Here is a 14,479-nt window from a genome sequence, read left to right as displayed (position 1 = left end):
AGGTTGCTGCTGGAAGAGGTGTTAGTGGGGCCAGTAGGGCCTGCGGTCAGCGTGGGTCCTGATGCTCCAGTATAGCGAAGGGGATACTGTAAAAAGGTGCCATCCTTCGGACGAGATGCAAAACCGAGGTCCTGACTCTCTGTGATCATTAAAAATCCCTATAACGCAGGGGGTCAAACTCGTTTTTGAATACTGAATACAGTGAAAACTGTGTCCATGTAGCCATTATGGTGATTTGCTAAAGGAGCTGCAGGTAGGCTATTTAGCAGTCTTATTGCCTGGAGGTAGAAGCTGTTCTGTAATCCGTTGGACTTTGACTGAATACTTCGGTACCGTTAACCGGACGGTAGGAGAGAAAACAGTTTATGACTGGGATGACTGGGCTCCTTGAGAATGGACATACACCCTGTGTAAACTAAGGTGAGCATGTCATTAAAGTGGGGCCCTGGCTGCTTTGTCATTGAGGACTTGGTCGTTTAATGACAACTAAAGAGCTGGGGTGTTAACACTGGTGTTCTTGCTCAGTTCCACTTGCTAGAGTTCCCCCCAAATCCAGCTGGTGAAGCAAGTTCTCACTTCTTCACACCCCAGCTCTGCTGTGACGTGGGGCTGCTGGTGCATCTCCCAGTTACAGCTGCCCTTACGTGGTGAATGAAGTGGGTCTTCTCCTGTTCGTACAGCACAGCTAGACGTTGCCGATGCCACCTGCCAATGCATATTCGCTCCTATTGCAATACACACAACATAGTACTGTAGAAACACAGTTTATCGGTGATCCCTGTATAAACAAAATCACATTTCAGAAGTTAAGAAGCATAAAGATGGTTTTCTCATTGTAAAATGAAATAGTACAGGAAGATGATGACAATTGCTCTTCTTTAAACAGAAGACTAGATCATCAATAATCTGGAATGCAAGTTTTTACAACAGGATTGTACCATATGTTATTGCCAGTAGAGAAGCCCACTGTCCTGGTCCTTCCATCAAACAGAAATTATGTTTAGTTCCAATTAATCAATAGTATTTCTAGGCAAGCTGTCCATTTGATTGTAACCTCTTGTAAAGCCAGCTGATTCTTATTGGTATTGAGCTCTTCAATGCCAAGGGCCATAAGGAGCTACACTACTTGGAACACAGTGCCACCTACTGGACTGTCTATGAAATGGCATAACACATGTGCCATTTTTAAGCCCTTTACAGAGTATACAGATACAGAGTATCATGTTTGCTCAGCATAATAATTTGTTCAGGTGGGGAGCTGCGTCAGCATGCGTAGGCTGCAAAGGAACAAGTAATAGGTTTATTCCATGCTGAAAAAAAGAAGAAGGAGAACACAACGTTTCGGCCGTGGAGCCTTCTTCAGGTGTGAGAGAGACAGGGCAGTAGGCGAAGGTAAAGTAGCGGGAGAACAAAGGTTGGGAGGGAGGAGGAGTGAGAGGCGGGAGCAGGGGACAGAAAGAGAGGCCAGTCAGGAGGTGTGAAATGAAACTTCCAATGAATGGAGAAAATTTAAAAGAACAGTAGTCTGTCGTTAAGAGAAGGAAGAATGTGTGATCCTAGCTGCAGAATAATTTTGGTTTCGGTGGTCTTTCTGATGTATGAGTTCGGAAAACCGTCTTCGAGAACAGAGACGGAGAGATTAGAGTGGTCGTGGCCATCAGAGGTGAAATGAGAAACAGTTGGCTTGGAGAGATCTTTAATCTTCACAGCCCTGACGTGTTCTCTGAAGCGGTCTCCGAGTCTCCTTCCTGTTTCTCCAATGTAGATGGCTGGGCATTTACTGCAAGAGATACAGTTAATAAGGTTGCTGGAGGTACAAGATGCTGTCTGGGTGATCCGGAATTGTCCTGAGGGGCCTTGAATGAGTGTGGTGGTGGATGTGTACTTGCAGGTGATGCAGCGAGCTCTGTTGCAGGGGAAGTGCCTGGTGTGGATGGTTGTTGAGGGCGGTCAAGGGAGCTGTGAACAAGGAGGTTGCGCAGATTAGGTGGTCGGCGATATGAGATGATAGGGCGATCAAAAAAGAGGGCCCCAATGGAGGGATCATCCTGTAGGATGGAAAAGTTGTGGTTAATGGTCCTGGGGATAGGAAGTGTGTTGGGGTGGTAGGGAAGCACCAAAGGAATGCGGTTGTTACGGCGGGAGTTCCTGATCGGGTTGATGGTCCGGGGGTGTTTTGGGCTCGGGCAAGGGCCCTGTCAATCACACTGCTGGGGTATCCTCTGTTGATGAAAAAGGAGTACATTTCGAGGGCTTGGTTCTCGAAGTCGATGTCGTCGCTGCATAATCGTCGTAGCCGAAGGAACTGTGAGAAAGGAAGAGAGTTTTTAGTGTGGTTGGGGTGAAATGAGCTGTACAGGAGGTAGCTGTGTGAATCCGTGGGTTTGTAATAAACTGAAGTGGACAGTCGGGGGTAGTTGATGGAGAAGTTGATGTCAAGAAACGGAAGAGCAGTGGAAGATATGTTAACCGTATATTTGAGGGACAGGTGGAAGTTGGTGAAATGGTGCAGGAAGAACTCAAGCTGATCAGCCATCTACATTGGAGAAGCAGGAAGGAGACTCAGAGACCGCTTCAGAGAACACGTCAGGGCTGTGAAGATTAAAGATCTCTCCAAGCCCACTGTTTCTCATTTCACCTCTGACGGCCACGACCACTCTAATCTCTCCGTCTGTGTTCTCAAAGATGGTTTTCCGAACTCCTACATCAGAAAGACCACTGAAACCAAAATTATTCTGCAGCTAGGATCACACATTCTCCCTTCCCTTAACGACAGACTACTGTTCTTTTAAATTTTCTCCATTCATTGGAAGTTTCATTTCACACCTCTTTGCACCCATTCTGACTTCACACCTCTTGATTGGCCTCTCTGTCTGTCCCCTGTTCCCGCCTCTCACTCCTCCTCCCTCCCAGCCTTTGTTCTCCCGCTACTTTACCTTTGCCTACTGCCCTGTCTCTCTCACACCTGAAGAAGGCTCCACGGCCAAAACGTTGTGTTCTCTTTCTTCTTTTTTTCAGCAGGGAATAAACCTATTACTTGTTCCTTTGCATAATAATTTGTTGCCACTTATTAGTTACCTTCCTCATATTATTCACAGAGTGGATTTCACCTGTACATCTTATTTTAAATATAAGAGCTTCTATTGACTTCTAAAAGATTACCTAATGGCACAAGCCTGATAAGACACACAAGCCTGCTGGGGTTTTTTTTACAATCATCGTGTTCATTTGTTCCCAGAGGTCATGATGGGATGGATCACTTCTGCTTTGGACATGTAGTTATCTTAACAGTGGTATCTTATCCTAGCAGGACTTGCTGGTTAGCTACAAAATGGGAGGAAGCTTCATTTCCTTTTGATACTTGATAGCACACCCCAAGGGGCAAACGGAAACTTCCCAAGAACAAGAAACAAGTCTGCGCTAGCCAGCAGAGAGCGCCTCGCACTGGACAATACGCACAATCCAGATCTACAAACAGTGCACTCCCTGGCTTGCAAGCCTGGGATTTTCCTAGCGCAGATGGAGACTGCTGACTCATCCCAGTAATCCAGGAGTATACCACAAATATCCCTGTTCCCGGAATCTCCCTCCCCATTCTCTTCTGATTTCTTTTACATTGTAAAACATGTCCTACCTCAAGCAGCGGGCGCAGAGCCAACCCAGCCTAGAAAAAGGATGTTATTCAGAATGGGGAATGGATTTCCAAAGAGCAGAGATCCAGGGATGATCACATAGCCTACCAGAGGCGAGAGAACACACTGCAGCCTTGCTCAGCGCTAACCTGTCAGACTCAGCTCTTGGAGGGCCCAGTGTCCTCTGGGTTTTGATCTACCTGAGCTCTCAGCGACATCCATCCATCCTTCTTTTAACACCTTCGTCTAGGGTCGCGGGGGGTGCTGGAGCCTATCCCAGCAAGCAACGGGCATCAAGGCAGGGTACACCCTGGAGAGGACGCCAGGCCATCACAGGGCAGACAGACACAAACATGCACTCACACCAGGGCCAGTTTTTCCAGAAGCCAATTTAACGTACCAGTATGTCTTGGGACTGTGGAAACCCATGCAAACACAAGGAGAACACACCAGCTCCATGCGGATAGCAGCCCAGGTCTGGAATTGAACCAGGGGCTCCATTTCAGTGACACAGTTGGTCTCATTTATTAACTGCACAAGTGTATGGCCTGTGCACCAGGTCTTTAAAAGGGAACTGTGTCTTTAATAAAGCAAATACCTTCAGTAATCAGCTAATAATTAACCGCAGCAACAGAAAGTGATTAAGGCTGACTATTCAGGATGGACCAAACACCAGAGAACCCTCACAAATTGTCTTTGACATCCCTGATCTAACAGGCCTTAGAGACAGTTGCACTTCATGGCTTTAGACGTTGATCCTGACTGGCTTTTGCTCCATTTCAGTGGTACATCACACCACACAGCTTTAACTGATCCCACAGACAGAACTGCCACACTGCAGGGGACTAGGAGAGTCGGGGGGAGACTGGACCTGGTCGTGTGGGATTATGATCAGTGTTTCAGTCACTAGATCTACATGAACATGTACAGGACAGGGTGTTACCTCAGCAGCCATATCACCCTGCAGCTCACAGCCGACAACCCACTGAAGCTGTGTGGCCTGGCCAGTACCTGGAGGGGAGACCTCCTAAGGAGTTAGTGGGACCTGTAGGGGGAGCTCACCTTGCAGTCAGTGTGGGTCCTAATGCCCCAGTATAGTGACGGGGACACTATACCGTAAAATAGGCGCCGTCTTTCGGATGAGATGTAAAACGGAGGTCCTGACTCTCTGTGGGCATTAAAATTCCCAGGGCATTTCTTGAAAAGAGTAGGGGTGTCCCCCTGGCCTTTATCAATCATGGCCTCCTAATTATCCCCCTCTCTGAACTGGCTTCATCACTCTGCTCTCCTCCCCACTGAGAGCTGGTGTGTGAGGAGTGTTCTGGCACACCCTGGCAGCCATCACATCATCCAGGTGGGGCTGCACACTGGTGGTGGTGGAGGGGAGTCCACATTACCATTACCAGCAAGTCAGGGATAAGGAAACACTACCAAGTGGAAAATATATCTGTAAATAAAAGTATTGGTTTTTGAGATTTATTTCATTTGCCCAGGCTAACAACACAGAACATGCGTAGCGGAGCGCGCACGTGCTGGAAAGTGCCAGCTCAGCGTGGAAACAAGAGTGTCCGATGAATGGTCCTTCTTCCCAGTCACTCTGGCCCCTCCCTGTCCTGTACATCGACACTCTCCCCTCGACCCGCCGGTACAGGATCCAGACCCTTAGTCCCCAGCCATAACATCATTCAGATTCTTCAGGGGAAATGGTTTTCTGCAGCCGCCCCCGGCCAGAACAAGCCCACGATCTCGTTGCCTAAGTCTCTAGTCCTCCTTGGACAGGTGAACAACAATCGAAAGGGGAAGAAATGGAAGAAACGGGGTGAAGGTTTTGATCCGAAACCTTCCTAACCACACTCCGCGACCCTGCAGGATGAACGTCAGCCTCCGGGTCGGACAGCTCGGCGACTGATTCCCCCCCCCCCCCAACAACGGGCCCTCCTCACTGCGGCCCGAGCCCCGCCGCGCTCGCCAGCTCGCTGTGCTCGGCGTTCCAGAGCCGGTAGAACTCGGTGAAGTCCACGTAGGGCTCGACCCGGCCGGTCTCGTCGGGCTGCGGCGCCTGGCTGCCGCGGTGCCGGAAGAGGCTGCCGTCGCCCGAGCTGGAGCTGGAGCTCTGCGTGTGGGTGTTGGTCGACTGCAGGGTGGCCGTGGGGCTCTGGCTGCGGGGGAGAAGAGTGGATTCACTCAGACACCGAGAGGAAGCGCACAGCACTAGATCCACCACCGACATCACCTCTAGGCCTGATTCACAAGGGGGGGCACATTTAATGTGGGGTGTTCGCTGCAGTCAATGCGAGTTTCTGGGATAAATAAATTGGCTTCATCACCCTACTCTCCTCCCCTCTGATAGCTGATGTGTGGCGAGTTTACTGGTGCCCTTTCGCTAACATTATCCAGGTGGGGGCTGTATATTGGTGGCAGTAGTGGGATTCCCCATTACTTGTAAAGCACTTTGAGTGCCCAGAAAAAGCACTATGTAAGTGTAAGGAATAATAATAATTTGTTGTTGTTATTATTATATGCATAATCGGGCAACTTTGCCCAGTTTGATACCAACACATACCCTCAAATAAATGTGTTTTGAGTCCCTCAATGTAGATGCCAAAAAAAAAAGAGCAACTCCTTTATCTCACATTCAATCAAGCGATTTAATAAATGAGCTCACAGTAAAGGAGTCTGGGTTTATGGGCAAGGGCAATGAGAAGGGGTACTGTGCAATTATAGGGGCTTTGAGTGACTGGGGTAAAGTAAACTAACTTAGGATAGTTGTGTGGATTTCTGTAGGAGAGGTGCGCAATGATTTGGTATGGGTTGAGGTCTTCTATGTAATGTTATTTCTATTTTTAAAAAAATAGGACAGCACAGTGGTGGCAGTGCAGTGGCTAGCATTGCTGCCTCCTGGGGTTCAATTCCTGGGGTGCTATCTGTGTGGAGTTTGTATGTTCGCCCTGTGATGTGGGGTTTTCTCCGGGTGCTCCAGTTTCCTCCCACAGTCCAGAAGGTTAAGGGGCTTCTGGTAAAAGCAGCCCTGTTGTGAGTGTGTGCCCATGTGTGTGTGCGCCCTGTGATGGACTGGTGTCCTGCCCAGGGTGTACCCTGCCTCATGCCCGGTGTTTGCTGGGAGAGGCTCCAGCTCCCCCGTGACTTTGGATGAAGAGGTTCAGAAAATGGATGGTAAAAGAAAAAACATACCGCCAACACTTTTTTAAACGTGGTTGGCATGTCAGCCAGCGGTTACCCTGAGCCACAATGGCATGCAAGTCCCAGGTTTGTACCGAACCACACTGCTGCACCTGGAATTTTCATTCTCAGTGCTGCCCGCAGCTAACGGGGGAGCTGTCTGAACTACAGCGTCTTTGGAGAAAGGTGTTACTCCTGCCCTCGTCAGTGCTGCAGAACAGCCAGCTCCAGGCTGCAGCTCTGCTGCGTAGAGGGGGAGCAGCCATATTTAAAGAGATTGAGAGTGACGAGAAGGGAAGAGGGAGTCAAAAGGACTCGAAGAAGGAAGAGAACAGCTACACAGCAGTACAGTACATTCAACAGCTGAAGCCCCAGGTGTGCTCTATTTTTTCCTGTATCCCACTACTTCATCATCAATGCCCCTTGCTTGTTGAAATATTTAGTTAACGAAGGACACGTGCCCTGTCCTCCAGGGTCCAAGGGGACAGTGCCCCAGTCTTGGGGCTCCCTGCTCAGGCCGGTACTCACTTGGTGAGGGTGGGCGTGATCTCGTCCAGGGTGGAGGCCGTGTGACTGCCGTTCATCAGGGTGCCCTGGGAGGGCATCACCAGAGACAGGGTGACACTGGTCTTGCTGGTGCCCTGGTTGTTGGAGTAGGGCACCGACACTGGGTATATCCGTCCCCCTGGAGAGACAAAAACTCTCTCTTAGCAAAGTCACGGGCAGTGTTTCCAATCTCTACTTTCTTCAGGAGCTGTGGTTTTTTTTTGTGCACATCTGGGCTCACAATAAGGCAAATAATCATTCAATAAAAATGACAACTTTGGTGCATCACAGACTTGATTTAACACAGCAGGAAAAGTAAACCAATCACACCTGGCACGGGGCTCTGACTATCGCAGAAGTCTGATGTTCACACAGCCAATGTATCCAGGGAAGAGCTATGGTGTCATCAGTTCTAATGCCATGTGGTAAGACGCTGACCATAACCAAACTGAAGATTAGGGCACAAGCATCTCAGACAGCTTTACATTCACTGTATTAAGTTAACTTGAACAGTTAATAGCTTACAGATAATAACAGCAAAATAATGCATTTTCAAAAAGCCGAGTAGCATGTCCGGTTTCCCCCCACAGTCTAGAGACATGCTGGCAGCTTAATCGGCTTCGGTGTGTGTGTGTGTGTGTGTGTGTGTGTGTGTGTGTGTGTGTTTGCGTCTACGTGTGCCCTGTCCAGGGTGTACCCCGCCTTATGGCCATTGCTTGCTGGGCTAGCCTCCAGCTCCCCCATGACCCTGAATTGGAAGAAGCAGTTGGAAAATGGATGGATGGATAGATGACTCCGGAGTCCTGGCCACATTTCCCCCCTGGCCTTTACCAGTCATGGCCTCCTAATAATCCCCCACTCTGAACTGGCTTCATCACTCTGCTCTCCTCCCCACTGAGAGCTGGTGTGCGGGGAGAGAACTGGCGCATCATCCAGGTGGGGGGGGACACACTGGTGGCGGTAGTGGGATTCCCCATGACCTGTAAAGCACTTTCAGTGGAGTGTCCAGGAAAATGCTATAGAAGTGTAAGAAATTATTCTTATTAATTACAGGTACTGATTTGAAATGAAGCACTGAGTTTGAAGTGTATTCCAAGCTGGTACAGGGCTGCACAGCCCTGAAATGGATCAATGGAGGAGGTCTTGCCTATTAGCCCAATATCAGCAACCTCCCTGTTTGTTCCTCTCACCTTGTGTGGGCGTCAGCGCAGAGCTGTCCACACTGTAGTTCAGCGTCCTGATCAGCAGGGTCATGTCCTCGTGCTTGGCACCCTGCGCCGGCGCCTTCAGTCTGCCGCTGGCAAAGGCATCATGGTGCAGCTTCCTGACCCTCTCCACCACCGCCTGGGCCACCGCGTCCAAATTAGTCTGCAGGGCCAGCTCCGCAGCCACCATCGAGACCATCTCCTGCGAGGGACAGGGAGGTTGTCACCTGCCAGGAGACCGCAACCGCACTTGCTGGTGGGGGAGGGAGGGGGGCGGGACACGAGGAGGAAGTCAACCTGAGGACTCACCTGATTGGCCTGTTCCGGCCCGTGGGCGGCCTCCAGCGCTTCGATTAGCCCCTCTGACATCAGGAGGAGGAACCCGCTCACGCCGTCCAATGGGTGGCCGCCGTGGATTTCTGGGACAGCAATGACTGGCTTTTCTTTGGCCGCTCTAGGAGGAAGAGAAAGGGGCTACCAACTCGAGCGCATGTGTCTGCACAGAGCACATCTCGAGCCATCCTGCCACGGATGATGGAGCTCCATCACAGCGGCAATCCATCCGAGAGACTACAGCCCATCGGCATCAAAAACGCCATCTCCATACAAGGCACCGAGATACAGAAAGAATCCGTCCAGTTTCACACAGGTGCTGTTACATGAGATTATGCCAGCATGCGCCTTCAAAGTGTCTCTTACACTAACTGAAATAGTTAAAAGGTGCAACATGCTCAGCTATCATGTGGCACCGCAAAGCTGGCAAATAAAATAGCTATTCCTGGGTATAAGAGGCCTTGCATGCGAACCTCTGCTGTGCTAGAAGCCTCGATTTAAACCGGGACACTGGGCAGCAGGATGTGGACGCATTGTACGCCAGGGGGCACGACAGCCAGGAGCGCCAGCCACAGAGAAAGGTCTGGACCCGGCGTTTCACAAGGAACGAAACGGACAGCGATCAGCCAGGAAGAGCCGAGGGGTACCCACTTCAGCAGGTCGAACTCGGTGTAGTTGAACTTGGCTCTGTAGTCCCCGATCCTCCGGGTGCTGCTCTGTCCGGCAATGACCCCAGCCTGCCGGATCCGGGAGGCATCCAGCCCTGCGGGACGGACAGACAGCCAGGCAGCCTCTTACTGGCCCATCGCGAAATCAGCCGCAGCCTGCCCTGAATTCCAGATCCCTTTTTACAGCAAAGGCAAATCCGCTTTCATTTCTGTACAGGATGCCGTTACATAGAATATACTGTGCTGTTAGAAACTGCATGTAGCATAACTGTATTTTGAAAACATTCCTGCAGTTATATATATTTAAATGCTTGACGTAACCAGATGGGTCTGGACGGTATGCCAGATGGGCAAGCTCTGAAGGGCAGCCTCTCTTCTGCCCCTAAGGCACGGGAAACAAACGCTTCACCCTGCTCTCCAAACAAAAGCGGTTTCCCCCGCGCTGGACGGGCCGCCGTCAAGCCGTGTTATTCCCCCCCCCCGGCGGCCACCGGGGGGCACTCTCACCCAGTATCTCCAGGCGCCGCAGCTCGTCCTCGTTCTCCGTGGTGTGGGCCCGCCCAATCTGAATCACCTGGTTCTGCCCGTCGCTCGACAACTTGCACAGGAGGGCCCGGTTTGTGCCTGGAGGAAAGACGAGACAGAACGTTACGCCCCCCCCCCCGGAAACAGACGCCCTCCGACAGAGCTGCTGAAAAACGGGGAGAGCCCCCCTACAGGAATGGCTCAGGACCCAAACAGACACGATTTGAAAAAGGGGTTCCTGCGATTATCATCATAAGGAAAAATATTCCCAGCAATCATTTCTCTCACCAGACCGGCTTGTAGATGATAACCAAATATATCTGGGGTTTCCCCCCCCCCCCCCAGACACAGAGACGGACATTTCACGCGCCCACATGCGCACACACACACACTCATGCACGCACGCGCATCAAACACGCCGAAAGAGAAACGCGCTGGCAGGAAACCAGAGACGAGGGCGCGGGAACCCCCTCTCGCTCTCAAGAGGACGGGCTGGGGGCGGGCAGGGCTCGTGCCCGCCTGGCGCGCCGGCTACGCACCCACGTTGGCGATGTACAGCTTGTTGTTGAGGATGAGGGCCACCACCGCCGTAGTGCCGCCCGACACCTCCTGCTCCAGGAGCCCGAGCCGCTCGGAGATCTTCTGCCCCTGGTGGAACTGCAACCCCTGGGGGCAGGCAGAGACAGAGTGGACGGTGAGCAGCACGCCCGACAGGCCCACCCCTGACCCCCTGCCTTTCTCACGGCTGCCTGGGGTGTGGGAAGCGTGGATTTGGGGCACCGTGACTTACTGGCTTCCTTGCGCTACTGGCAAAAGCATCCTCGTCTTTCTACTGCCAGCAGCTCTTTCACCCTGCAACTCCCAGCTGGCAGCTCGCTGGAGCGCAGCAGGTTTGAGTCTGGCCAGTACCTGGAGGGGAGACTCCTGGGATCAACTGAGGCTGCTGCTGGAAGAGGTGTTAGTGGGGCCAGCAGGGGGCGCTCACCCTGCAGTCTGTGTGGGTCCTTATGCCCCAGTATAGTGAAGGGGAAAACAGGTGATGTCCTTTGGATGAGACATTAAACCAGCTCCTGACTCTCTTGGTCATTAAAAATCGCAGGGCATTTCTCCAGAAGAGTAGGGGTGTTACCCCGGTGTCCTGGCCACAGTTCCCCCCTGGCCTTTACCAATCATGGCCTCCTAATAACCCCCCTCTCTGAACTGGCTTCATCACTCTGCTCTCCTCCCCACTGAGAGCTGGTGTGTGGGGGAGTGGACTGGAGTACTCTGGCTGCTGTTACATCATCCAGGTGGGGCTACATATTGGTGTTGATAGTGGGATTCCCCATTACTTGTAAAGTGCTTTGAGTGGAGTGTCCAGAAAAGTGCTATAAAAGTGTAAGGAAGTGCTATTAATTATTATTACTGCCAATGTGCGAGTGTGTCTACACCTAAGCTGCGCTGCTCTCTCTGTGCCGGTGTGCATTAACCCTCCCTGTCTACGCCAGGGCTAAAAGCATCAGAGCCTCTCTCAGTAGCGGGTTGGTAAAGCTGTGTTCGCGCACTCCGGGCCCACCTCTGGCAGCTGCGACTGCAGGTTCACCTTCTCGGCCAAGGCGTCGTCGATCGACTCGAAGTAGCTCTTCTCCACGACATCGAAGGCCTGCGGGGAGAAGGAGAGGAGTGCCGGCCAAATTGAGCACCGCCCCGTTTAAGAGGGCAGAGAGGAAAAGGTCTTCCCATAGGCACCGAGATGCAGGATGATCAACAGTTTATAAGGGCTAACTGGGTAAGCTAAGCACGATGTACAGCCTCATTTTGGACAAACAGAAGTAGTAAAGCTGTTGAGGACTGAATGATCATTTGTCAGAGATACTACAGGGTGACATCAAATCTCGACTGTCGACTGAACCAGAGAACCAGAGGGATCTGACAGGCACAGAACAAAGCACAGAGTGAGTGACAGACTGGATTCCAGGGAACAGTGAAAGACAGACAAGAGTATCAGGGATAAAAGAGGAAATCGTGAACCCCCCCCCCGTACATGAGATTGAAATCAGGCCGGCGCAGTACCCGGAGGAGGGAGTCACAGCGCCCCCTACCTGTGCCAGCACGCGGCGCACGTCGCTGTCCGAGTGGCTGGAGTTGAGCTGGCCCAGCAGCAGCTCGGCCGTCAGCCTCTGGGACACGAAGTTGGCCACTCGGACGCCATCGTAGCCGTTGAAGACCCCGTACAGGAAGCAGCTGTCCTCACCCCTGCGGAGTCACACGGAAGAGACGTCAGGCGTCCCCGCTCCGGGACAGAAATCGGGAAGATCCACGTCAGAAATCGGGAAGATCCACGTCAGGGCGCGCAACGAGGCGCAAAAATCTGTGCACACTGTACTGACGGAGAGATAAGGCATGGTTGTTCGTGCAACAGGGCTCAGAAATCTAAGGAATTATCGTTATCAGCAACGGTTCCCCACTGTCAAAGAGCACATTATCGCACCCCCTCCCCCCCACCAGCTGCCTGACCGGAAGCGGAGGTGCCCGTCCTCGTTGGGGTGCGTCTGCGTCCCCTTGCCGTCCGCGCTGTAGACGCAGTTGGCCGCGGTGCCCACCCCACACAGCCGGCAGATGGGCAGGTCATCGGTCCAGCTCTGCTGCTGCCCCTGGGGAGGGGGACACACACACACAGGCGGTGGCGCAGTGAGCGAGCGACAATCCGCGCAGGCACGTACGCACACGCACGCAGCCACCGCAACACCTGACAGAGACAAACACCTCTGCTGCATCCCAGTCCCCCTCGCTTCCCTGTCTTTTGCCTTTTTCGTCGAGTCTACTTGCTCTGGTGTAAGTTTGTTTAATAATATAAAATGTCAACGGGGATGTGCGAGACTGTGCAAACCTCACTATACCCAGATGTGTCTATTTACATATTTACCACAAAGTACATTGTAAGAAAGCGGACTTTGCGTGAACAAATGACTGACAGCGAGAACCACAGCTGTATATATCATGAATATATATATATACTGTAGAGAGGTGCCAGTTTTAGATGATAAATGCCAACACCATGCAAGCACAGAACCAGGAAGTACGAGGAAACGGGGAGCTGTGCCAATGAAGACTTATTGCCACGGTTCCTGGCCGCATCATTTTAATCAAGGGTGCCGGTCATTGAAGTTCAGAGACTTGTCAAACGACCGTTTTCCATGGTCGAGAATTCGGCGGCACGCTTGCTTTTAATTTGACAGTAGACTCTTACTGGCGCCCCGGCCCTTGAAACGCACTGGGAATGAGCCCAAAGTAACAACGTTTCCGAACAAAAGCAATTCCTACCTTGCAGCACCGCAAAAGTATACATGTAAGGTGGAACGTGCTGCCTGTTTTAAAAGCACTCAGAAGACATTCTACAGTATTTTTTCCGAATATTAACTTTAATTCCCATATTATAATTGAATGCACTTGACCAGACACTGCTCATTCGTACTCCGATACAATAATAAATAAATACCAGTACACTTCAGAGTCGCTGCGAGACTGGAAATAAAAACGCATCATTGCATTTGTGTTCTACAGACATGGAACAAATTATAAAGAACTAGAGCCACTGTTGTACAGGACAAATTCGATGCGAGTGTCCAGGCAACGAATTCCTGGTGAAAGAAGAAGTTATTGGGACGATTCTTACACTCTGCATCAAGCTCCTCTTCTGCGCGGCCATCTTGAGCGGAACTAACCTACTTTTCCTGTTAGAGCGCCGCCATAGTCGTCCTTGCCGTACAGTGGACGCCCTGCAGGGTCGTACGGCAACACACCCTCGGCCGGTCTCGGTCTGCTTGCTTCCCTCTTCTGGGTAATGTGTGAATGACACGTTTTCAATTCAATTCAAGATGCTTTCTTAGCACGACCAATGAATAAATCAGTGTTTCCAAAGCAATACAAATGCAATTAACATCAAATCTACAGACATGTACAATATAGACACATCATAAGGCATTTACATACAAACATACAGAGCATTATTGAGAGACGGGCTCACTGTTCCTCAGGCTGGGACAGGAGATCACACACTGGGCTGCCAGTCCAAATGAGTTCCCTCCCCCCTCTCCCAGTAGGATTGGGAGTTGTTGTGATTCTGGCAGGTGTGGGGATTCTGGGATTAGATTGATAAATTTGGGGAAGAATGTTTGTCTAATCCCAGACACAATTTCTACAGTGCGGTAGAAAGTGCATGTCTGTCTCTGACCCTGATGAAGTACAGGCTCAGTGACCACAGCCTGGCCAGAGAAACTGGGCAACACAGGCAGACCTGGCTGCCCAGAGAGGACAGGCTCAGTGACCACAGCCTGGCCAGAGACACTGGGGACACAGGCTGACCTGGCTGCCCAGAGAGGACAGGCTCAGTGACCACAGCCTGGCCAGA

The 14,479-nt window shown here is 51.4% G+C and overlaps 1 protein-coding gene across 1 annotated transcript; it reads right to left on the bottom strand.

Annotated features, from left to right (window-relative positions):
- Positions 1-5,094: 5,094 nt before the first annotated feature.
- tab1 (TGF-beta activated kinase 1/MAP3K7 binding protein 1) lies at positions 5,095-13,791 on the bottom strand. Its single transcript, XM_088930042.1, has 11 exons — positions 13,745-13,791; positions 12,586-12,722; positions 12,171-12,324; positions 11,645-11,731; positions 10,629-10,755; positions 10,072-10,188; positions 9,548-9,659; positions 8,873-9,017; positions 8,549-8,765; positions 7,341-7,497; positions 5,095-5,791 (listed from the first exon to the last, which is right to left on the bottom strand). The coding sequence occupies exons 1-11, from the start codon at positions 13,775-13,777 to the stop codon at positions 5,572-5,574; spliced, it is 1,506 nt and encodes a 501-aa protein (XP_088786168.1). The 5' UTR covers positions 13,778-13,791; the 3' UTR covers positions 5,095-5,571.
- Between the last annotated feature and the right edge of the window lie 688 nt (positions 13,792-14,479).

The sequence above is a fragment of the Atractosteus spatula genome, chromosome 13 (genome assembly GCF_055471065.1).
Source record: "Atractosteus spatula isolate fAtrSpa1 chromosome 13, fAtrSpa1.hap1, whole genome shotgun sequence".
Lineage (NCBI taxonomy): Eukaryota > Metazoa > Chordata > Actinopteri > Semionotiformes > Lepisosteidae > Atractosteus > Atractosteus spatula.
Note: the sequence above shows the minus strand (reverse complement) of the source record. Positions and strands in the feature narration are given on the sequence as shown.

Bases quoted from the DNA above. Each gene is read 5' to 3' on its own strand.
- tab1 (XM_088930042.1), bottom strand. From the start codon at position 13,777: ATGGCCGCGCAGAAGAGGAGCTTGATGCAGAGT. The intron at 12,723-13,744 runs GTAAGAATCGTC...CCCCCTCCCCAG, and splicing joins AGAGGAGCTTGATGCAGAGT to GGGCAGCAGCAGAGCTGGAC. The intron at 5,792-7,340 runs GTGAGTACCGGC...TCTCCCCCGCAG, and splicing joins ATCACGCCCACCCTCACCAA to CCAGAGCCCCACGGCCACCC.